Source organism: Petaurus breviceps, unplaced genomic scaffold, assembly GCF_028583685.1.
Source record: "Petaurus breviceps papuanus isolate PSGF00001 unplaced genomic scaffold, PetGlider_PUasm1.0 227, whole genome shotgun sequence".
Taxonomy (NCBI): Eukaryota; Metazoa; Chordata; class Mammalia; order Diprotodontia; family Petauridae; genus Petaurus; species Petaurus breviceps.
In genome coordinates this window covers 14484048-14508152 of record NW_027185896.1, presented here as the reverse complement: position 1 = coordinate 14508152, position 24105 = coordinate 14484048, and the positions used below count along the sequence as shown (strand labels likewise).

General features: G+C 46.8%; 1 protein-coding gene across 1 annotated transcript in view; it reads right to left on the bottom strand.

Moving 5' to 3' along the window:
* Positions 1 to 23367, bottom strand: part of WNT9A (Wnt family member 9A) — an 84765-nt gene extending 61398 nt beyond the window's left edge. The window contains exon 1 of the mRNA XM_069095890.1: positions 23139 to 23367. Coding sequence (XP_068951991.1) covers positions 23139 to 23236 — 98 coding nt within the window. The 5' untranslated portion in view covers positions 23237 to 23367. The remainder of the gene's footprint in view (positions 1 to 23138) is intronic.
* Between the last annotated feature and the right edge of the window lie 738 nt (positions 23368 to 24105).

The following is a 24105-nucleotide window of genomic DNA, read 5'->3' as shown; positions in this document are numbered from 1 at the left end:
AGGTAATATTGAAACATTTGAGTCTTGGCAAAACATATGCAACACCCTGTTACATTAGTTTCTTTTAAGCCCAAGAGTATACTATTCCAGCCCCCTAAGGTCCATGCAGTTCCCTCCTTTTTGGCTTTAGGGAGTTTCAAACAAAAAGTTATCAGTTCAGCCACAACTGTTCCAAGCTCAGGCCTTCCTTGGCAACTTCTGACGAAACGTAACCAAGGAAAACAATGTTTGTGTCCCTGAAATCTATCCTGAACTGTACTTCTACCTCTGGATCTTTCAGCTCATAAAAGTCCTTGTGCCCAGAATGAGGAGGAATCTTCCCTCTCCTTCCCTTCCTTATTCCCCCTCTGCTTCATCTTCTGGTCCACAGAACTGAAAACCCAAAGCATTCAAACATAATGAGTTTGTGGGGAGTCTAGGATGAGACTCTCCATCCAGTCATCCCAAGCTTCAGCGCTTGAGGGTCCTTATAGACGATGTAATCCAACTCCCCCACACCCACCCCCCATCTCTGAAAACCAGAGAGAAGCAATGTGTCCAAAGTTGCTCAGTAACTAAGAGCAGAAGCTGAGATTTAAATGACCAGGTCAAGTCCCTTTCCACTAGTTCCCGCTGAATGGAGCTGCTCATCTTCTCTCTTGTCATCACCAAGGGTACATTTTTAGCCATCTTTCCTAGCCTTTAAATGCCACTTCTACCAGGAACCCTCCCAGGTCCTTCCCAGTCTTCTTCTCCCCTCCGACCTCACACAGCACTTTTGTTTATGATAATTGTCATATGTCACTAATTCATAAGTGAGCCTACAGAAGATGAACTTATATCACAATACCTTTATTCAAATACCCCCCAAAATAGCCATTTTAAACACCGACGCAATGACCTGCAGAACTATAAATATAAGATAATGACAGGACTCAAGTCTGTTTCTTTCTGAACACTATCAAAAAGATGTAATGATAACAATAACAACAGAGTAGAGTGGAAAGAACCCTGACACTGGAGTCAGAACACCTGGGTTCGAGCCCCACCTCTGGGTTCTAGTTCCTTCTCAGACACTACCTATGGGACCTTGGACAAGTCACTTACTCTCCCCAAATCCGGGTTTCCTCATCTGTAAAATCAGGGAGCTAGAAAGGATAGCCTGAGGTCCCTCCCAACACAACAACTATGATTCTATGTGATGTTTTGGATACCTTCTCTCATTTGCTCCCCACATGCACTCTGCTAGATAGATGCTACTCCCCCAGTTTTACAAATGAAGAAACTCACCCAGAGTCACACAGCTAATACACATCTGAGTCAGTTAATTAACACTGATGGAGTTAGGGAGACAAAAAGAGGTGAATGACAGTCCCTGCCCCCAGGGAGCTCACGAGTCAATCTAGTGGGGGAGACAAGGAGAAAACAAATATGTACTAACAAGCTATTTATAGGGTGAATAGTGAATAATTGAGAGGGAGGGAACTAGGATGAATGGAGGATAGGAAAGATTTCCTGTAGAAGGTGAGATTTAGAAGTTGGGATTTAAAGATGCCAGGAAGGCTGAGATGAAGAGGGAAAGCATTCCAGGAATAGGAGACATCAGAGAAAATGCCCGGAGTGGAGAGATGGAGAGTCTTGTTTCGTGGGTTGGAATGGAACCCTCTATGGGGCAAGGACTATCTTATTCAACTTTTCTATCTCTTTAATACACAGTATTCTGTACACAGTTGGTGCTCAATAAAGGCTATGCACAAGTGAACTCAGTTCTGTAGCTGTCATGGCTACTGGCTGTTTCCAAGCCCTGCAGCCAAGAGAGGACCCTCGGTCAAATGGGGAACCATGTGAGCTAGGCCTATCTCACAGACCCATCAGAAACTAAGAGGTTTATGGGGGAGAGGGGTTGGAGAAGAGAGGAAGGTCAATGGTTACAAAGCCCTATAGCAGCTAGAGGAAAGACTTGATCTCTTTGAACCCCAACTCCTGGATACCATGGCATGGCAAGGAGAATGACCAGGATAGGGGAAGGGCCTGGAGCTGAGGCTATATAAGAATCAATTAAAGGAATATTAAGTGAACTGGGGGTGATTAGCCTAAATATGAGAAGACTTAGGGAAGCCATACCACTACCCTTAATATCTGAAGGGTAGACTTGGAATAAAGGGTTGCATCAGCTCTGCTTGGCCCTAGAAAGCAAAATCAGACCCAGCAAGAAAAATATGCTGGCTTTGGGGTATCAGGACCTGGATCCCAATCTTGTCTCAGCTACTTATTATCTGTATGACTTTGAGGTAATTGCAACATCTGAGCCTCAGTTTCCTCTGACGTAAAATGAAGGAATCAGACTAGCTAAACTCCGAAGTCCCTTTGGGTTTGGACATTCAACATTTTCACTGGATCCAAAACAAACACCCAGTGGAATGTTTGGTGCAAACACCAGTCTCCGAGCTTTGGGCCAGCTTGGGCTTGGGGTGCCTAGATGAGCCCTGGCTCTCTGCTTCCTTAGCTAGTAGCTGTGGCAATAACCCAGAATGAGACAGCACGTGGCCATGACGAGCCTCATGCCTCTCCCCCTCACCACCCTCTCCTGCTAGAGTGGGGAAAGCTACAGCTGCTTTTGTGAATGGCCAAGGGGCTGAGGAGAGAGGGAAAAAAATGTGTTTTCTTGCTTCTTACACAGATCTCGTTTCAGCCTGGAATTCTTCAATGCCCCTCCCAGAGCATCCCAGGGCCCAGGCACACACCAGCCCAACTTGGCAAACCTGGGGAGGAGGGGGTGGGGGCAGGACTCCATTAACCCGTGCATGCTTCCCCTGGTAGGTCAGAGGATTTTCAAGCTGGAGGGGACATTTGAGATTGTCTAGGCCAGCTCCTTTCTTTTGCAGATGAAGAAACTGAAGGCCAAAGACATGATCTGACTTCTTGCCCAAGGTCATATGGCTCATAAGGAGCAGTGCCAGGATTCATGGAATTTACAGCAAGGAGGGATTTTTAAAGGTCATCTAATCAAACACTCTCATTTTACAGAGGGGGAAACTGAGGGCCAGAGAGGTTAAGTGATTTGCCCAAAGTCATAAAACCATTAAAGAATAGAGCTGGTATGTAAACCCAGATCTTATTAACCCAGATGCTGTGTTCTAAATCACACGACACCCCCTCCTTTTCCTATGAAACCCTGGGCAAGGGAACTGAATCGGGTGGAGGACAAACAAGATTTAAGTTTTTTAATATGTCTTTTAAATCACATACCAAAGGCTTGATTTCCCCTTTCCTCTCCCCCCATCCCACGGCAGGCAAGGATACTCATTTCTCCCTTCCCAACTAACTCCCACACTCTCTCCTCTGTATCCCACCTCTTCCCCCATCCCAAACCCACCCAAATAAATTACAATCTGAGATCTGGACTCAATTTAAAAAAAAACCCTGGGCCTGTCCTTCATCCTCTTGACTTCTGCAAATATTTGGCACTTGCCTGACTCTGAACAGCTGTTGTTAGTTGTGGTGGAGTAAAAAGAATGGGACGGGGAATCAGGAGGCCTGGATTCTAGTCCTGGCTCAGCCCCCTTCCTCCCCACCTCCTACTACCCCAGGGGAGACCAGGCTGCTCTGACCACTAGCCCAAGGCCCTCTCACCTCTTCACCTTGGCTCAACTGAACAAAGATCAGTGAAGCACCTGCTTGTGCAGAGTCCTGGGCTTGGTACCAGGAGAAGCTACAGAGTCGGGATGAGACACAGGCAGCCTTGCCTTCATGGGGTTCCCAACCTACTCCATTGTGATCCAAGGTTTACAGTCTTAAGAGGAAGTTAGGCCTCCAAGTCTTATCACTTAAAGGCACCCCCTGAGAAATAGGTGACCCTTGCATGATTAAATGGGAAAAGACCTGGGATTTAGACTCGAGAGACCCAGATTCACATCCTAGCTCTGTTCCCAACTACCTGAGTGACCTTGGACCAAGTCACAAACTCTCTGGCCTCAGTTTCCTCATCAGTAAAATGAGGGATTTGGGTTGAATTGCTTAGGTCTCTTCCAGATCTAAATTCCATCACTCTCTGAGAAGTTGTTTGAGACAAGGTTGACTTTGAGCTGCCAGGGACGCAAACCAGATGGAGGTGTTCTGAAAGAAATTGTAAATAGCAGCACTCAGGAAGGAGATGGGGTTGAATGTGGGAGCTCAGGGCCAGAGACAGAGTCTTGGAGACAGCTCCTTCTTAGAGATCTGAATGAAGAAAAGGAGTGTGCAATGGATCCCAAGAAGAAAATATCAAGGAGAGCAAAGTAAAGCCAGGAAAGAGACCAGTAAAAAGCACAGGATGTGTTTAGGAGCTGGAACAAAGGATATGGAAAGGGATTAACAACAATAGTGCTCTAAGGTTTACAAAGCACTAGACAAATATCTCTTCATCCTCACAATGACCCTCTGGGGGGGGGGGGGCAGGTGCTGTCATTATCCCCAATTTACAAATGAGGAAACTGAGGCAAAAGAGGTTTAAGTGACTTGCCAGGGCCACAGAGCCAGTAAGTGTTTGAGTCCAAATTTGAACTCAGGTCTTCCTGACCCTGGGTCCAGCGCTCTGTCCATGGACAGGAGTTGTTTGGTATTTTACATAGCAATGGCAAGCTGAATGGAGAAGGCACTGAGGACTTTTTAGAATCTCAATCCCTCTCCACATGCCCAAATCTCCTCTCCCACATCTGGCTATGGAGCTCCCTGAGGACAGGAACCATGTCTCCCCAGTGGGGAGCACGCTTGTTGAAATAAAACTATGGCCCCTTTTTCTATAGGTTTTAAGTCTCATGACTCACCCAAAGAGGCTTGGGAACAAAGATAAACTGACCTGCCGAAGGCCAAGCAGCTCAAAGGTGTCAGAGACGGGTTTTGGACTTAGGCCTCAGCTCAGTCACTCTGGTGCCCTTCCCAGCCGACTGCTCCTCCACCCCCCACCCCCCCCCCCCCCCAGTGTTGGGCGACAGTGACCTAGATTGGAGCAGGTGGGGGATGGAGGGTGCTGTTAGCTGACCCAGGACAGAAGCTTTGAGATACTTGTCAAAGATCACAGGCTCAGGCCCAGCCTAGCCCATCTCCTTAGCTGAGCAGGGAGACTTGCCACACCAGGCAGGTTTCTTGGCCAGAGTTTCCTGGAAAGTTGCCTTAATCTTCCACTTTGCTAGCGGCCCCAGGCCTAAAAGCAGGCACAGAACCTCAGGGCAGCTCCCTGCCTGGTCTGTACTACTACTAGTTACTAGCTAATGAGAAGGCCCAACTCAAAAAAAAGATAGACATACATGGGAGGTCCATTGGTCTGGAAGGGACTCCACCCGCCCCCCTTCTTGTCTAACTTGCACCATAACCAGAATCCTTTCTGCCACACCTCCAGGAAACAGATACCAGCCTCTGCTTCAACACCTCCAATGATGGGGAACACACTACCTTCTGTGGCAGTCCATTCCATTCTTGGATGGAAGGCTCCTGACTTCCTTTCCACTATTTCTTCCAACGTCCTCACAGAACAATGGAAGCAGAAGCCTCATGAAATGGGAAAAACTCTTTATTAGGAATTGGAAAACACTGGGCCTCCCCTTTTCTGGACCTCGGTGTCTTCTTCCATTCAATGGGGGTCGGGGGGGGGGAATAACCCCTGCCCAGTCTCCCTCAAAGATCTGCCATGGAGAGGCAAATGCAAATGTGAATGCCTTTTGGAAGCTATAGGATGCAAAGGTACTATCATTTGTGATCAAATTGCATCTCTATTTGTTAAACTCTTGTAGCAAGATCTGAGGGAAAAGGTTGTTACCAGCCTAGTAAAGGAAGAAGACAGCATTTGTATTGGACTTTAAGAGACAAATAGGAATTTAAGAGGCAAAGAACTTCTTAAAAATAGGACTATATTTTATATATCATATGCATTGCAGAATATAGTTATTTTGTTGTTGTTGAGCTGTTTCAGTCACATCTGACTCTCTGTGACCCTATTTGGGGTTTTCCTGGCAAAATACTGGAGTGGTTTGCCATTTCCTTCTCCAGCTCATTTTCCAGATAAGGAAACTGAGGCAAATAGTGATTTGCCCAGGGTCACACAGTTAGTAAGTGTCTGAGGCTGTATTTGAACCCAGATACCTGAGTCAAGGACTGGCACTGCACAACCTAGCTGCCCTATTTTTTTCTTGAAGGTATTTTTTTGTTATTGTTGTTTAATACATCTGAAAAGCATGCAGATACCAAGAACCGAGACACGAGAAAAGTATTGATTCAACACTAACTGAAAATCACTGCATGAGTAGAGGAATGAACACTGGAAAGTACTAGGCATATTCCAGGCCAAGGGAACTGTCCAGTGCCTTGAGCACCTAAGATCAAGCTTAAAAGGTAGGGTGGCAACAGCTTGTAGCTTGCGGAAATATTCCAATGCCAGGCAAAGGAATATTTAGGAGACAATAAGGAGCCCAAGAAGGTGGGCGGGGGAAGGGTTTCATTTTTAGTAAAGGAGTGACTTACCCAAATCTTTGTATAGATAAGGATAGTTTATGAAGGCTAAATTGAAGGGCAGAGAGAATAGAGGCAGAAGACTTGATAGGAAACTATTATAACTGAACAGATAATTGCTGCTGAGGTCCCATGGGATTAGAGAGAGCTGATAAGCTACTATGGAGTTAGAATGGATAGGTCTTCTACACTTAATAGGCATTTAATGAAATGTGTGTTGACTTAGCAGATTCTCCAGGGGCTTTCATGAGATTTCAACATTTGTTAAACATCTATTATGTGCAGGACCCTGACCTAAGAATGTAGAAAAGTTACAGACCCTGTTTTCAAGAAGCTGACAGTCCAATGGGAGGGAAGAAGCACAGAGAATTTATATAAATAGATCATATCTATGTAAATGTGCACGCGCGTGCGCGCGCACACACACACACACACACACACACACACACACACACATACACGTACAGGAAGAGGATGCCAAAAAGAGGCCTGATCAGAGCTGGAAGGGGCCATAGAGACAGAATTCAAATCCCTTCACTCAACAAATAAGGTAACAAGACTAGAGAAGATAAAAGGACTTTTCTAAAGTCTTGTAATGAGTCTAAACACAAAACCAAGGCACTGACTGAAGTCTCCTGATTTTGATTTTATATCCACTGTTTTACTAAAGAAATCAAGAGAGAGCAGCTGTGTATCTCTGACAGCCAATAAAGACCACTACCCTGACAACTTTCCAGGCAACATTATAATCGATATTGTTAGGCAGCATAATGTCATGCATATGGCATTAAACTGGAAATCGGGAGGTCCCAGGGTTCAAATCCGCCCTCTAACACTTATTAGTTGTGTGACCATGAGCAAGTTACTTAAATGTTATTTGCCTCAGTTTCCTCATCTGTTAAGTGGACTTGATGGACTCTTAGAGGCAACAAGGTGTAAAGGCTCATTCTTAGAGTAGAGAAGACCTGTGTTCAAGCCCCACCTCAGACACAGACACATCCTGGCTATGCAAGTCATAAGCTCTCAGTGGCCCATACAACTCTCTCACTCTACAAGTCACAGATAGTCATTGGTAGTGGGAAAGGGGCGGCAGGAATTTCCTTACCAGGAGCTCAGGATCCCCCCCCCAAAATAAATTATAAAGTCCTTTATATAAATTTTCTATATAATCCTCAAAACAGCTTTATAAAAGAGGCAGGACAGACTTCCATAGGAAGCCTTACTTAATCCCTCTTGACTATTTCATATCTATCCTTTTAGAGGATATATATAACATATATTTAGATATACAGATAAAGATATAGATGCAGATATAGATAGCTATCCCTGCAGAGGATTTATATATATATTTGAGTGTAATATATATATATATATATATATAAATATATATGAAGCTTGCTTATACAGAGTTATTTGTATGTTGTCTCTACCATTAGACTGTGAGTTCCCTGAAAATGGGGGTAGCTAGGTGGCACAGTGGATAAAGTGCCAGACCTGGACTCATCTTCCTGAGTTCAAATCCTACCTCTGACACTTACCAGCTGTGTGACCCTGAGCAAGTCACTTAATCCTGTTTGCCTCAGTTTCCTCATCTGTAAAATGAACTGGAGAAAGAAATGGCAAACCATTCCAGTACTTTTGCCAAGAAAACCCCAAAAGGGGACACGATTGAAAAAAATGACTCATTAAGAACAGACTCTTTTTTGCCTTCCTTTTTGCTTGGTATACAGTAAGTGCTTAATAAACGCTTCTTGACTGGCTATTTTCTAGATGAAACACACCCTCTAGCCCAGAGGAGGTGGGAAATAGGATCTCAGGACTAGAAGGGATTTTTAAGTTCACTTGGTCCATCCTATGCCTCACAGCAGAAATCCCACGGACAGCATCCTTGACAAAGAATCATCAAGCCTCTGTTTGAAGGCTTCCATTGACAGGGCACCCCCTGCCTCCTACAGCAGCCCTTTTCACTTTGGGCCCCCTCTGATTGTGAAGAATGTTTCCATTCCATCGAACCAATAACTGCTTCTCTGTGACTTCCAGCCCCTTTCCACTGTTCTGCCCTATGTAAACCAAACACAACAAGTCTAATCTTTCCTTCACAGGATAGACTTCTGATGCTTGAAGATGTGATTAAGTCCTATCAAGTCTCCTCTTCTTCAGGCTAAATAATAACCCCCCCCCAAGTTCCTTAAACTAGTCATTCTATGTCACAGTTTCAAGCCTCTTTCCCATCATTGCTGTCCTCACCTGTAACCAACAACTCAGAGAACGGGTCAGACGGAGCTGGGGACAATGAAGAATGACCTAATGGCAGATCCTCCTTCCCCAAATACAATGCTACCTTCTTCATGTCGATCCTCTGATGAAGCAGCTCCCCACACTCTAAACTACCCACTGGAGAAAGTAATTTCTTCTTAATCTGGGATCCAAAGCCTTCCACAGTATAAACCGTAGCAGTCACTCCCATTTCTGGAGTGATTTCAGGTTTACAGAAACACCTTCCTCACCACAGACTTGGGAGGGATACAATCCAAAGATCCCTGTCCCTATTTTTACAAAGGAGGACACTAAGGCTGATTCGTGGGAAGTGACCTTGCCCAAAGTCACACGTGTAGAAAGTGGAACGTGAGCAGGATCCTACATACCCTGCAGAGTAAAAGCCTGTACCTGAATCTAGCCCTGAAGACCAGCGTTATTTCCAACACACCTCATCTGGCTCCAGCCTCCTCTTCCATCTTTATCTACCACAATTTACCTACATGTAGCCACCATCACTCTTGTCGAGCTGGACTCTTCACTGGCCCCTGAAGACATTCCCTATCTAGGATACCTCTCCCCAACTTCGAGGTCCAGCTCAAGGGCTATGGTCCTTTAGGAAGTCTTCCCCAACTGCTGAGGGTTAGGCCATCCCTTCAGTATTCACTACACATTGCCCTGTGCCCATATTCCCTCTCCCCAATCCAAGTTATGTGTAGTAGGGCATATCTCTTAATAGAATACAAGCTCCCCAGGGGCAGGGGCCTAATTGTCTCCTATATCTCTCTAGAGTACCCTTCGTTTCTACTTGAGAACAGGCAGGGGAGTTTATTTACAAGGAGGAGGAGGGTAGAAACTGTTTCACTTTTGACTTTCTATTCCCAGCAATCAGCAAGATGCCCAGTACACAGTAGGCATCTAATAAATGCCTACTGAATTAATGAACAGAAATAGAAACCCATGGGTAAAGGAACAGGAATAATATTGTGGAGAAGACCTAAAATCAAGAAAGGACTTTACAATTAACAAGTTGGATGACCTTGGGTAAATCATTTTTCCCCCCTGGGGATCAGTTTCCCTACCTGTAAAATGAAAGGGTTAGATAAAATAAGCTCTATCACCCTCCTCACATACTCCAACATTTCATGATCCAGATCGAGGAGCCCTTCCACCTCTGGCATTCTATGAGCCTAATGCCATCTCCACTCCCCTCCCCAAAGAGCAGCCATCCAAGGAAAAATCCTGAGGCCCAGGGTTATGGATTAACCATAACCTAAGAGCCTGAAAAGAGCTGCACCCCCATCCCCAGACAAGTATCAGTTTCCTGTTCTGGAGATCTGAGGCTACCTCATTCCTTGCCCCTTATCAGCTCATCTCACTGTCCCCCCAGGATCCTGGCCCCTGCCACTGAGCCTAAGGTTTTTCCCCCAGAAAGAATGTGTGTTAGGGGGTGGGGAGACTAATCCCTCCGTACACTTCCACCATTGTGTTCACACTTGGTAAATCAAAACCCCTTCAGAGCCAGTGATAGAGCTCCAATTTTCATCCCTTCTAAGGCCACCCGGGTTAGGAGGCTTAGTGGGCTCCAAAACCTATCACATTGTGCCCACCAGTGCCCTCTCATCACTCACCCTCTGGACTTCAGGGAGCTGCCTCCTGGATGACAGGCCTGAGGTTGAAAGAACACTCAATTTAGTCAGAAGACCCAGGTAGAGGTCTTGGATTGTCGCACACTAGCTGTACGACCTTGGGCAAGCCAAACTGTCTTCATCTGTAAAGCAGGGGACAGAGAAAGATTAAAGAGAAGGTAAAAGATGGGGTTCAGATAAGATAGAGGACATGGCCCTAGGGCAAACACACCTAGCTGAGTAAGTGCCTACACTTGAACTTGGATACTTGACTTTCCTCTATGATCCAGACACCCTGGCTTTATTACTGTTCCATCTACTGACTCAGTTGCCCTGAGTGTCCTCCAAGCTTGGAAGGCTCTCCCACATCATCTCTGACTCCTGGCTTCCTTCAAAACTCAGCTCAATCACCCCTCCTGCAGCTTCCTTGCACCCTCCCTGCCTCCTACTTTCCATCAGAAATCCCCTTCCATTTACTATACGCCTTAGTTATTTATATTCTACCCCCCCCCCATTAGAATGTGAGCTTCTTGAGGGCAGGGGTAAAGTTTTTGCCTATGGCTGCAGGCCCAGAGCTAAAGCATAGTGCCTAGAATATAGTGAATGTTTAATAAATACCGTTGACTGGGTGTTGACTATCTGCTCTGACTCAGAATTCATGTGCTATTTCCAATACACCACATCTGGCTCTAATTTCCCTACCTATACCCATCACTCTGAGTAGGATCAGAGCAAAAGAATTTGGGGAGCAGAGGGAGATAAAGGGAGTTAATGTTAGAGAACCCAAGTTTTAAAACAGGCTCTGCTACTAACTAGCTTTGTGATCTTAGATAAGTCAAGTATCTTCTGTGGACCACAGTTTCCACATCTGTCAAATGAAGAGGTTGGATATAACCTCTCTAAGGTGCCTCCAAATCTATGAGATGCGGTGGAGGTGGGGGATAAGATCTATGCTATTTCCTTCATGGAATTGGTCTGATAAAAGTGCTTTGTAAGCCTCAGAACACTCTGGAAATATCAGCTGCTTCTATTACCCAAGAGAACCACCTCCAGAAGCCACAAGGCTATTTCACTCTGAATTCAGGGGGACTTCAGAGTTGGGGGGGGGGGTGAACAACCCAAAAAAAAAAGAAGCAGAGGGAAAAAAAGCTATGTACAGAGGGACAGGAGGCTGGAAGGCAAGATTAGTCCCAGCTGTCTCTGTGTCCCACACACCGGCAGCAGGAAGGCTGAGGGGGCTGTGGCCAGGACATCTGTTCACACAGCTGAGGGAAGTCAGGCCGCTACTTCACACCCTCTCCCCTAACCCCCAGACCCATCCCAACCCAGGCAGACCAAAGGGCATGTCTTTACTGAGCAGCTCCCGAGTGCCTTTAGGCGAGGGGAAACAGAGGAGAAGCCACAGTCTTCCTCCCAGTGTGCCTTGGGTGAAGGGGTCCAGTAAGAGAGGTGTTCAGGATAAATTAGATTTAAAGTTGGAAGGGCCCTGACAAATCACATCCAAATTCCTTGTTTGATCAAGGGGGAAACTGAGGTCCAGACAGAGACCTGCCCATCAACATACACATAAGTAAGAGATCTGGGATTCAAATCTCACATCTAAAAACTATCTGTTCATTCCATCTTTCTCCTTAGATTGTCACAGATTTGCTGCTGGAAGGGAAGACCCCTTATTTTACCAAGGATAACATGTGGGCCCAGCAAGGCAAAGCGATTTACCCATAGTCACACTTTTAACAGTAGGAGAAGACCAAAAATGGAAGTGGGATTCAGTGAGGAGGAAAACAGGAAAAATAACTTGTTGCATTTATTATCCACTTAGAAAAACCATACATCCCAACACTGCCGTTCTATGGAGAATTTTTTCTCTTCTACATGTCTATAGCAGGGCTCATTACAGTTGTTTGTTAAGTTCAGAATTTTTAAAAAGTAAATATTCTACCTGGAATTGAGAATACAGGAAAGGAATAAAAATTATATATATATATATATATATATGTACATATAGATGTATTTACATATATGCTTATATTTAGGATAGCTAGGTGGCACAATGGATAGATACTGGGCTTGGAGTCAGGAAGACTCATCTTCATGAATTTAAATTTGGTCTCATCCTCTTACTGTTCGACCTTGGGCAAGTCACTTAACCCTGTTTACCTCAGTCTCCTCATCTGTAAAATAAGCTGGAGAAGGAAATGGCCAATCATTCCAGTATCTTTGCCAAGAAAACCCCAAATAGGGTCACAAAGAGTCAGACATGGCTGAACCCGCACAGTCTATGAAGTTTTTTATGTGCATTATTAATTTCATTTTATCTTCACAATAACCTTGTGAGGGTAGGCAGGACAGGAATTATCAACTCCCATTTTCCAGACAAAGAAACCAAATGTGCCACTTAAGTTTAAGAACAGGGAGATACTCAGATTCTCTCAGCTGAAAAAAGAAACCCCAGAGAGCATCTCACCTAGTCCAACCCCTAGCTGAACAGGGATGCACTCTCTGTATCATCTTTAACAGGTAGTCAGAAACTTTCTGCTTGCATACCTCCCTAAGGAGTATGGGTTATATAAAAACAAACCTGTTCTCAGTGATGTCAATGTTTGCTCTGACAATGCAAATGGAAAACCATCTATAGTTGCCCACTCTACATGACTCTTGTCCTTGTGCAACATGGGCTCCCAACCCAAACAGATCACTGCTCAAGCCCAAATCTTCCCCATTCTGCAACTTCCAGCCACTGCTTTTATTTCTGCCCTTGGGCACTAAGCAGAATGAAATCAATCTCTCTTTCAGGTGACTGCTTAAAGATAGATATCATGTACCCACCATCCCCTCCATTCCACCATAAGTCTTCTCTTCTCCAGGCTAAATATCCCAAGTTTCTTAAACCAATCCTGGTATGGCATGGTCTCCAGTTCCTTCACCATATTGGCACCCTCCTCCACACACTCTCCGGCTTGTCGAAATCCATCCTAAAATATGATGCCCAGAAGTGAACTCCATGCTCCCAATTAGGCTTGGCCAAAGCAAACCATAATAGGATCATCACCTTACTTTGTTCAGCTCGCCGTCTACTAAAAATCTCCAAATCATTTTCAGACAAACTGCATCCTACCCATGCTTCTCATTCCTGTACTTGGGAAATTGATTTTTCTTAACCTAAAAAAAGGACCTTACATTAATCTCTGTTATATTTCATTTGGTATAACTAAGCTCCTAGTTCATCTTCTTGGAATCTGCCATGCAAAGTGTTATCAATCTCTTCCACCTCCATATTATATGCAAATATCATCTATGCTTTCATTCAAAGTCACTGCAGAAACATTGAGAGCACAGAGCCAAGAGCAAATCCCTGGGGACTGCATTCCAGGCTTCTCTCCATGGTCAAACTGACCCCTTGAGTTTGAATTGAGTTTGGCCATTCAGTCAGTTCTGGAAACGCCTAACTGCTGCCCTCCAGCTCCAGATCCTCCGACTTGGTCCTTCCCCTACACCAAGGAACCACTGTGGATTTGGACTCCTGAGTAAAGGAATGGTCAAATCTGACTTTTAAAGGGCTTTTGAGGCCATCGAGGCCTGTTCCCTACCTAATGTAGAAATCAGTCCTGACAGTCATTAATGAGTTGCCTTACTAGGTGGTGAGCTCCTAATTAGATTCCTTCCAGCACCTTGCTGTCTAATAAGTCAATACCTTCACATTCTTACAGTTTTCTCATTATTAGGGGGTTCTGTCTGTCTGTAACCTCCCCCCAACATTGGCTTCAAGGAGGACTGGCACGAACTTTATTTTAGGAAGGAGCTGGGGATAGAAACACAAGAATGCAACTTCTATTGGAATGACTTGGGGGATAGACAAATAAAAATATAAAGTAATTTGAGGAAAGAGCAGCAGCAACAAGGGAAGGAAAGGTAGAATCAGGAAAAGGCTTCACAGAAGAGGTGGCATGAACACAGAAGAGGTGATTTCCGTTATAGCATCTTGATCTGGGCCCCATGAGCATGAGCTGTAGCCAGCTTCATGTCATTTCAGCTTCAGAGTCATTTCCATCTTCACCCCATACACACTACAAGATTCATCTTACTTTTGCTGTTATCTGGTCACATCAACTCCTCCACTCAAAAATCTTCAGGGGCTCCCCATTACCTTCTAAACTCCCTAGTCTGGCTTTCAAGAGCTGTCCAATGTGGCACTGCTCTATCCTTCCAGCCTTCTCATATTTTTTTTCCTCTATATACTCTAAGCTCTATACCACTCTATCCCCACACTCTGAACATATCCTATATCTCCAGCCACCATGCCTTTGTTCAGACTGCTCCCTATATCAAAACATCCTCTTTTACTCTGCTGAATTTCTACTCCACTCAAATGCTTTTGCCTTCAGGTAACCTGCCTTGGATCTCTCACGTAGCATCGTCCTTTCCCTTCTGACCTCACCTGGGATTTTGTTCGTGTATTTATCAGGTGACATCATATATTTTACTTCTCCAGGTAATCTCTCATCTTCCCATTAGACTGAGCTCTTTAAGGTCAGAGATTGGAGAACCCAAATTTTGCATCTCCCCACTGGCCCAGGAAGATACTTGCTGAATTCAACTCACTTCAATTTCCATGTCTCTTGTTTTTCTCATCATCTCCAGAGAAATGAGCCTCCCTGTCCCACTTATCCCAGTGTCTAACTAACCCTTCTCCCTGAATGGTTACTCGTAACATCCCATCCACAACTTGTGGTGTAAGTGGGTCTCTGCTATACCAGGTCGTGGATTCTGGGAAGGTTAAAAGCCTCTGCTCCAAGACTCCCAGTTGCAAAGGCAGTACCAACCTGCATTGGTAGAGGGATTTCCAGTACCAGTGAAATCACAGGTCCGCTCCCCTTCCTTATCTCACCAAAGAAGAGTTAGTCAAACAGGCCTTGGGGCCTTTTCTTTTCCCTGAGCTCACTCTCTTTTACACAGTCTCAGAAAATTAGGGTTTGGAGGAATCATGGGATTTAGAGTTGGAAGGGACTTCAAAGATAATCTAGGCCAGTGGTATCAAACTCAGATAGAAACAGGGGCCAAACCATACCTAAGGATCCCTGTGGGACACGTTCACTTTTTTCTTATTCAGTCATTTCAGTTATGCCTGACTCTCCACAATCACATTTGGAGTCTTCTTGGCAAATTTACTGAAGTAGTCTGCCATTTCTTTCTCCAGCTCATTTGACAGATGAGGAAACTGAGGCAAACAAGGTTAAGTGACTTGGCCAGGGTCACACAGCTAGGAAGTGTCTGGGTCCTGATTCGAACTCAGGTCCTCCTGATTCCAGGGCTGGGGTTCTATCCACTGAGCCCCCTAACTGCCTTGCTCCACCTAGAAAACCACATGTTAATATTATCCATATTCTACTGTATTTTATTCATTTTGTTAAATATTCCTCATGATATTTTAATTGGGTTTGGGGACACACTCATGAGGGTTTCAGGCAGCATGTTTAATATTTCTCTCATCAACTTCAATTCTCTCATTTTACAGATCAGAATCCAGAATCAAAAAAAGGAAAGGGATTCACCAGGTCACACAACTATTAAGAAAAGGTACTGGGAATCTAGCCCGGGTCCTCTGACCCCAAATCCGCTCTAGCCCCACTGCCTCTCAGGACTTCTCTTAACCTTGGTTGTGGCATGGATCGGTAGTCTGGAGAAACCTAAAGACCCCTTCTCAAAGTAAGGGTTTAAAATACATACAATAAAATACACGGGGTTGCAAAGGAAACAAATTATATTGAAATATAATTATTAATTTTTTTTAAACTTCACAGATCCCAGATTAAGAACCCCTGTATTCAAGCATGAAAAAGCCTCTTCCAGTTTTGTTGGTAGAGGCAACACTTACAACAATCAAGCAAGAAGCATCTATTAAGTATCTACTGTATGCCAAGCACCAGGAATATGAAGGTAAGAGAAAAAACAAAAGTCTCTCCCCTCCAAAGAAATCATGCGTGTCTGAGGTATCATAAACTAGCTAAGATTTGTTCATCTCCCCCAGCTCTAACAGACTTTGATTATAGGCAATAAACATCTCTGGGATCATACTACAAATTCCTTATTAAACTTAGGTACCTCCAGCATAAAGCAGTGAGTAGGCATCTAATGAACATTTGCCTAATTACATGCTGCCCTTCCTATCTGCCTCTTCACAACTGGCCAGAGATCCTTCCAAAGGAATCACCCCAGTTCCTGTAAATAACAGCAATCCTGCTCCCACCACCCACCCTTGCTTTGGGCTGAAGCTTCTTGGCCACATAGAAACACAAAGGTGGTTTCTGCCAAAGTCTCCATTTTCTCTCAGTCCTTCCTATAGGGCTCACCTCCCAGCTGGAAGATCAATGTTATAGGATATAAAATTAGAAGAAACTTTAGACATTATTATTCTAACCCTTCTCATTTTAGATGAAGATGGAGAAACTGAGGCCCAGGAAAGGGAAAAGTCACTCAGGAGAGCCAGAATTCAAATCCAGGGTCATTTGACTCCAAACCAAGTGTTCTTTCCATTGCAGATAGCAGCAAACTTTCCCAGCCACTGGTGCCAGCAGATAAAAGTCCTACCTGGTAATCAAACCAAGATGGGCCAGGCAGCCCAGCAGGACCCTGGTTGGAGCCAGAAAAAAGGAGGGTTTGGAAGAGGGAAGGAAAAAAGGCAAAAAAAAAAAAAAAAGAGAAAAATCAGCAACTTTTCCCTGCTTGAATCATGAACAGGGCAGGATGGAACTACAGAATCCCCCATCCCCAAGAGTGGACCCCTGGATGCCCTTCGTAGCAGAACAAGGTCACAGCAAAGATGGGGGTTTGAAGCCATGGGAGTAGAGGGATTAAAAAAAAAACCTATTTTAGATCACATGGTATTTCCTTACCTCCAACCCTATCTCCCTCACCCCTAACCCAGCCTGGACTGTAATCAGAGCTGGGCTTGGGATGGAGGCCTAGGAGCTAGCATAGTAGAATAAAAAGTAGGCTGACTCTGGTGTCAGAGGGCCAGGGTTCAAATCTCACCTCCAATATCTTTTAGCTGTGTGACCCTGTATAGATCATTTGACCTCTCTGTGCCTCAGTTTCTCTCTTTATAAAATGGGAGCACTGAACTAGAAGCTCAAGGGATCACAGATCTGGAGCTCTCTAGGAAAGACCCCAGAGTCCATTTTCTAGCCCCCTCATTTTACAAAAAAGGAAACTGAGGCCCAGGGAAGTTGTCACTTGCCCAATGTCATCCAGGTGTTGGAAGTAAGTCAGCCTCTGAGGTAATTTCTAGATTTACATCTTATGGTCCTATGTACACATACAAGAATTAATGAACAATGAGTAGGTAGAAAATGACATAGGAAATTCAGTTAGGTGTCACAGCCGAGAGATTGCTGGCCTTGGTGTTAGGGAGATGGGAGTTCAAATCTAACTTCAGACACTAGCAGTGTGACCCTGGGGAAGTTATTGAACCTTCCTCAGTTTCCACAACTGTAAAATAGAGATAATAACAACACAGGCTTCAAAGGATCGTGGCAAGTGTCAAACAAGCAGCATGTGTAAAACACTTCACAAACCTAGCTAAGTATGTGGCCTTCGAGCCAGAAGGGGTTAGGAACTAGAAGGACCTCAGGGGCTTTCTACCTCAAACCCCCCTCCCTCCCCCGACCCATTATACAGATGAGAAAACTGAAGCCCATGGAGTACAAGGGACTTGCCCAGGATCATCCAGCAAACCCAGGTCTCCTGATTCCAAGTCCAACCAGGGCTTTTCCACTTAGCACAAATACATGCTGTTTTCACACTGAATGGTCAAGATGAGGGATTCCAATAAGTGTCAAAGTATTCCTTTAAGGGGCAGCTAGGTGGCACAGTGAATAGATCTCTGGCCCTGGAGTCAGGAGGACCTGGGTTCAAATCCAGCCTCAGACACCTGACACAACTTACTAGCTGTGTGACCTTGGGCAAGTCACTTAACCCCAATTACCCTGTCTTCCCCCCTCCAAAAAAGATTTTTAAAAATTATTCCTTTAAGAAAAAGGGGTTTGGAAGATAGAAACATTTTTTTAAGTTATCCCTAAATGAATAATCAATAAACAGCAGTCTAGAGAAATTCCTGTTTCTTGGAAACCCTGACAGATGTCAAAAAGCGGATAGGAAGAGGCAGGTAGAGCCCCAAGTTCAAATCTAGCTCTGAAACTTAACTTTGTTTTCAAGACCAAATCACCCCTCCTCTGCCTCAGTTTCCCCTGGTATAAAAAGGAAGTAATTTTCAATTAAAAAAATTTTTTAAATTACAGAAATGAGTTCTGATCATTTGTCCCTTGTCCCTAAACTGGCCACGCTCAGTCCTCTGTTCATGGCATTTCCATTGTTTTTTTCAGTCGTGTCCCATTCTTCATGACTCCATTTGGGGTTTTCTTGGCAAAAATACTGGAGTGGTTTGCCTTTTCCTTCTCCAGCTCATTTTAGAAATGAGGAAACTGAGGCAGAGTGAAATGACTTAGCCAGGGTCACACAGCCACTAAGTGTCTGAACTTAGTTGAACTCAGGAAGATGAGTCTTCCTGACTCCACTTCCAGCATGTATTTCTACCACTATTTCCATCCTTCAAGGCCTACTCCAAATACCACCTTCATACAAAGCCCTTCCTAACTAGTCCATGCTACATGAACTCTCTCTTATTATAGAGGGGATCCATAAAAAGTTGAGATTAGGTGTCTTTTGAGGTCCCTCATTTGATCTCATACAGACTTTATATTGCCTGCCCATCCCCAACCCTTTGGACGATCAGCTCATCCAGGATCCCCCATGAAACTGGGAGCTAATGAAAGACAGGCATACTTCCCCAATTCCAAGAACTTAACAGGGCTAGGCACAAGAAGAGATGTGAATATCTGATCTCCTGAAATATTTGAGAAGAAAAGGACCACAGAAATCAGCTAGCCTAAATTCTTCATTTTACAGGTAGAGATCTGGAATGGGGAAGTGCTTTTCCTAAAATCACATGGGTAGTATGTGGCTGAGTCTCAAAGCCAGAGCTGCAGGATCAAGCCAGGATCCTTCTACCAAACCACCCTTTAGTGGAGACTTGGGTCATCAATGGATCACTACTCCAAATCAGCTCGGAAAGGATCTGGCCGTGTTAAAAGAAGAAGATGGTAGATATTAGTCTTCTGACAGCATCTGGAATGTCATCCTAGGGAGGAGATTATCAAATGCACTGGATTTAGAGACAGAAGACCTGAGTTGGACCACAGATTTGGAGCTGGGAAGGGATCTTAGAGGTCAGGTAGTCCAAACCTCAGTTTCCCCATCTGTAGACTTGGACTTGATAGCCTCTAAGATTCCCCCCCCCCCAGTTCTGACATTGTAAGGTCCCTTTTTCATCTCAGATGCCAGAAGCACTTCCCAAAAGTCTTATTTAATTAGGTCTGGCCACACATAGATATACGATCAAATTGAACTGAGAAATGGGTAAGGGGGAGGGGTGGGATAAGGAATGGATCTTGCCCCAAAGAAAAAAAGGGGAGGGGGAAGGAATAGAAAAAGGAGGGAGAAAGAAAAACACAAAAGAGAAGGGGGGAAAAAGTTTCCCATGAAAATATTTTATTTTCTTTGAGAACAGGATACACCTGCAGGCCTCCTCAGCGGGGCCTCCCAAGGCCCAGCCCCAGGATTAGCAGGGAAGCAGAGCCCTCTGGCGGTGGCCTAGACACTAGCTAGCTCCCGCTCTAGACCCAAGCTGGAAGATTAGTTAAAAGAATCTACTCTAGCCAAACTCGTTCATTTTACTTAGGAAAATAAGGCCTAGAGGTGGGGAAATGACTCGTTCAAGATCACACCACTTGGATTAGGCAGTAGCGGAATTCTAATCCACGTGTCCTGACTCCAAAATCCTTCCATCCCTACCTTTACACTTGACCTGACACCTACTCCCCCTCCCCCAGCCTCACCTGGAGAGCAGCTAAAACTTAGAGCTAACAGGTGATGGGAAGGTCTGATTCCTCTCCCCAAGGAGAGACTTTCCCATAACTGAGGTGATACTTCCGAATCTGAATTCGGAGCCTTCCTCAGCAGCCCACTTCGGAGCTGGTGGGGGTCCCACCGCTGAGAACTAACTAAGCAAGGCAATTATTTAGGGAGTCGGGGAAACCAGGGAGGGTGAGGAGAGGAAGGAGCGAGAGGAGGAAAGGAGAAGACAGACACTCTGAAACCACACGCTGGCCGCAAACTGCTGCTGAAGGGGAAATCGGGTCGCGGGAACAGACGCTGCCTTTTTTTTTCCCCCCCTTTTTCTTTCTTTCTTTCTTTTTTTTTTTTTTTTGGTGGAAATCCTTAAACGAATTCATCTGGGATCCGGGATGCGGAAAGAGCGGTAAACACCCCACAGGAAGCTCAGGGCTGGCAGAACTGCCCTGCCCAGCCCTAAAGCGTAAGGCAGCCTGGTGTAGGGTAACAAGTCTTGGACTGGGAGTCAGGAGGTCTGGGTTTGAGTTCCCTGCTCAGCTATTCACTTCCCTTTCCAACGCCACTACTGAGTCGGGAACTAAAACCAGACATTTAGCTGCAGTGACCTTGGGCAAGTCACTTAATCTAGGTGGGCTTCAATTTCTTCATTTGGAAAAAAAGTCTGGAGGGGCTTGGAAAAAAGGAGGCCCTCGGGGGGCTGGGAAGGGTGGTTCAACTCTGTCCCATTCTAAGATTCTCTGGGGTACGGGAAAGCACCTGGAGACAAAGTTCGAGTCTTGGCTCTACCGTTCCCTTGCTGAATAACTTTGGACGAGTCCTTTCCCCTCTCCGAGTCTGTTTCCTCATCAGGGTCGTTAAGGTCCTTCCCAGACAATCTGGGAATTTCGGGGACGAAGATTGTTTTGGGCAGTGCGTAGCAGGTTCTGGAGCCCCGAGCCAGCGCAAAGGGAGCAGAACGGAGAACCATCCCCAGGGCGTGGTTGAGGTGGGGGGGGGGCAATTATCACTATAATTACCTCCAGTTTCTCCAGTCTTTTGCTCGCCACAACCGTGCCGGAGTAGGTATGTGCAAAGATTATATTGTCCCCACTTTACAGACTAGGAAACTGAGGCTGGGGGAGGGGCGGCGGTGACTTGCCGTGGGACACAGCTAAGTCATAGTGGAGGGAGCAGGTTTTTTGTTTTTGTTTTTAATCTAGGTGAGAAACGAAATCTATTGGAAATGGAATGGCAGGACTCTGGTTATGAAGTGTGTAATATCAATGATAAATCTGACAGACACCCTCCCTGGGGGTTAAAGGGGGGGAGAGGCAAGAAAAAACAAATTCTTCGAGCTTGGAGTTATTTTTTTTTCCTTTGGGGCACAGTACAAAGAACATCTGGATTTTGTACGTCTTTTTTTTTTTTATTAACTTGGGGGTGGGGGGGAGGGGAGTCTGCGGCTGCTTGGAAAAAGTCAAACAGAAGAGAGTTCCCGTCCATCCCCCGAGCTTTCTCCTCTGAGTGTCTATAGCAAACGCAGAACAAAACCACACCTACTAGAAAGGAGAGAGAGCGAGCAAGCGAGCTCGGGTCGCTACGGGGATATGGGGAGCGCGCTGGACTGGCCTCTCCCTGTCCCGCTGCCCCTCGACCCCCCCAACACTGAGCCCCAAGAGGTCGAGTCTAACTCAGGATCCCCAGGGGCGCTGGGGCCAAGGACCCCAGGGAGGCCAGGGCCGGGAAGAGAGGCTAGGACATTTAGGCTGGCATCCCAACCTTGCAAAAGACTGGGAAGAGTGGTGAACTCCCCCCTCCTCATTTGCCCGTTACTGTCCTGGAGGTAACACACACACACACACACGCATCATCGGACAAGTAGGAGACAGACACAAGGACACACAAACACACGCACTGTGACAAAAGCGCTTGACAAACAAACCGCTCCAGGCAACCCAACCTGCTGCCGATGATTAACTATTAATATAGCCCCGGGAGAGAGAGTTTGCATCCAGTTATGAAAGACAGAGAAAGACAGACGACAGACGTACACACATACACACACACACACACGATAGTTTCCAAGTCACCAGAAAGAAAGCGTAAACTAAAAAATAACAAAAACTTCTGGTTTCCAGCTCTGCACAGTATATCCCATTTCACTCCTCCCCTCGCACTTTCCAACTTCTCAGCATTAGCATAGTTAGTCTCAACCCTTCTTTCCCACGTTTTGGGGTGTTTGCATGGCGGGGTAGGGTGGGAGGAGGCTGTCCCACCTGGGCTGGGCTGGTTGTCCCAAACGACTGGGAAGCCCATTGCTCTCTCCTCGCCCAGGGCAAGTAGGGCGGACGCGGATTTGCCTGCAGGGCAGTGGCAGGACCAGCGCCCAGACAGAGGACACTCAAGCTCTCCTACCCTACCTCCCCAGTCCACAGCCGGTGCGCCCCTGTTTCACCAGGACGTGGGGAGGAGTCGGAGCAGGAAAGACCACCAGCCCTGTAGTCTCCAGAGACAAGAGTAGAAGACAGGCGAGCCAGCCTTCCCGGGCACAATTCAGTGCCTCGAACTAGGGACCACGGGCAAAGAGGGTTGGAGGTGGAGGGGGGCGCAAAAAGAAGCCGATGACAAGTCCCAGCGGCAAAGGCGAGGAGCGGGAGCCGGCGGAGGAGAAGGTGAAGGAGAGAGGAAGAGAGAAGGGGAGAGAAGGGGTCTGGGGCCGGCCCGAATCTCCCTCGGGCGGTCGCTCCCTTGCTCGCTCGCTCACAGGCGGGCAGGCAGGCGCGCTGGGGGCGGGGAGCTGGGGGCTGGTTTGGAGAAGGGGCCGGAGCCCCGAACGGCACCTACCCGAAGTAGGCGGCCGAGGGGCGGAGGGAGCCGAACAGCACCATCAGCGCGAAGGAGGAGGAAGAGAGCCAGCCCACCAGGACTTGTCCAGCCAGCATCTTGCGGCTGCGGCTCGGGGGCTGACCATCTCGCTCCCCCCGCAGGTCTCGGTAAGAGCTCGTCCGGCTCGGGGCCGCCTTCTTATAGCGCCCGCGAGCGCCGGGGGAGCGAGGGAGCGAGCCAGCCGGGAGGGGCTGAGGACGAGGGAGAGGCGGGGCCCCGACTCGCCCGGCCCAGGGGCTGCGCCCAGCCAGGGGACTCCAGACCAGCTGGGAGGAGGCGCGGCCAGGAGTGCAAGGCTCCGCCTGCTTTTCCCGACCCCCACCCGCGTCCCTCCCACCATCGCCTTTCCACCCCGCCTTCCCGGTCCCCCCCAACCCCCGTTGAAGAGACCCGAGGGGGATGTAGATCCAGGAGGAAACTCCTCCTGCTCTCCCCTAGCCATAGAGTGGATGGAAGGGGCGAGAAGAGAAAGGATATAAGACTGGAGGATCTGGGGAAAGCAGAGAGGCGGGGTCCCAGTTTGGCCAAGCCCAGGGGCTGTTCCCCAACCTAGGACTCCCGACCAGCTGGGAGAGGGCGTAGCCTGAGACTGAGCTGGCCCGCCAGCCCCTCCTCATTGAACCGGTGGGAGGGAGAGATGGAATGTGGCCCTGAGGGGGGGTGTGGCTGGGGAGTCAGGCCCCGCCCTTCACGGGCCCAAGGCACCCAGGGTTGCGTCGGATGGGGGTGGGGGGCGGCTTCGGAACTCCGCCTACCACTGGGGAGGCTCTCGGGAGAGCCCTGAGAGGAAGGGCTGAGGGTGTGAAATCAGAACCCCTGAACGGCGTCACTAAGGCAAGGGCACGGCCTGGGGAGAGCCCAGCTGGGCAACCCGAGGCGGAGGAAGAGCCCGGGTCCCCCGCCTTCCCCCAGGGCCGGCTCCGAG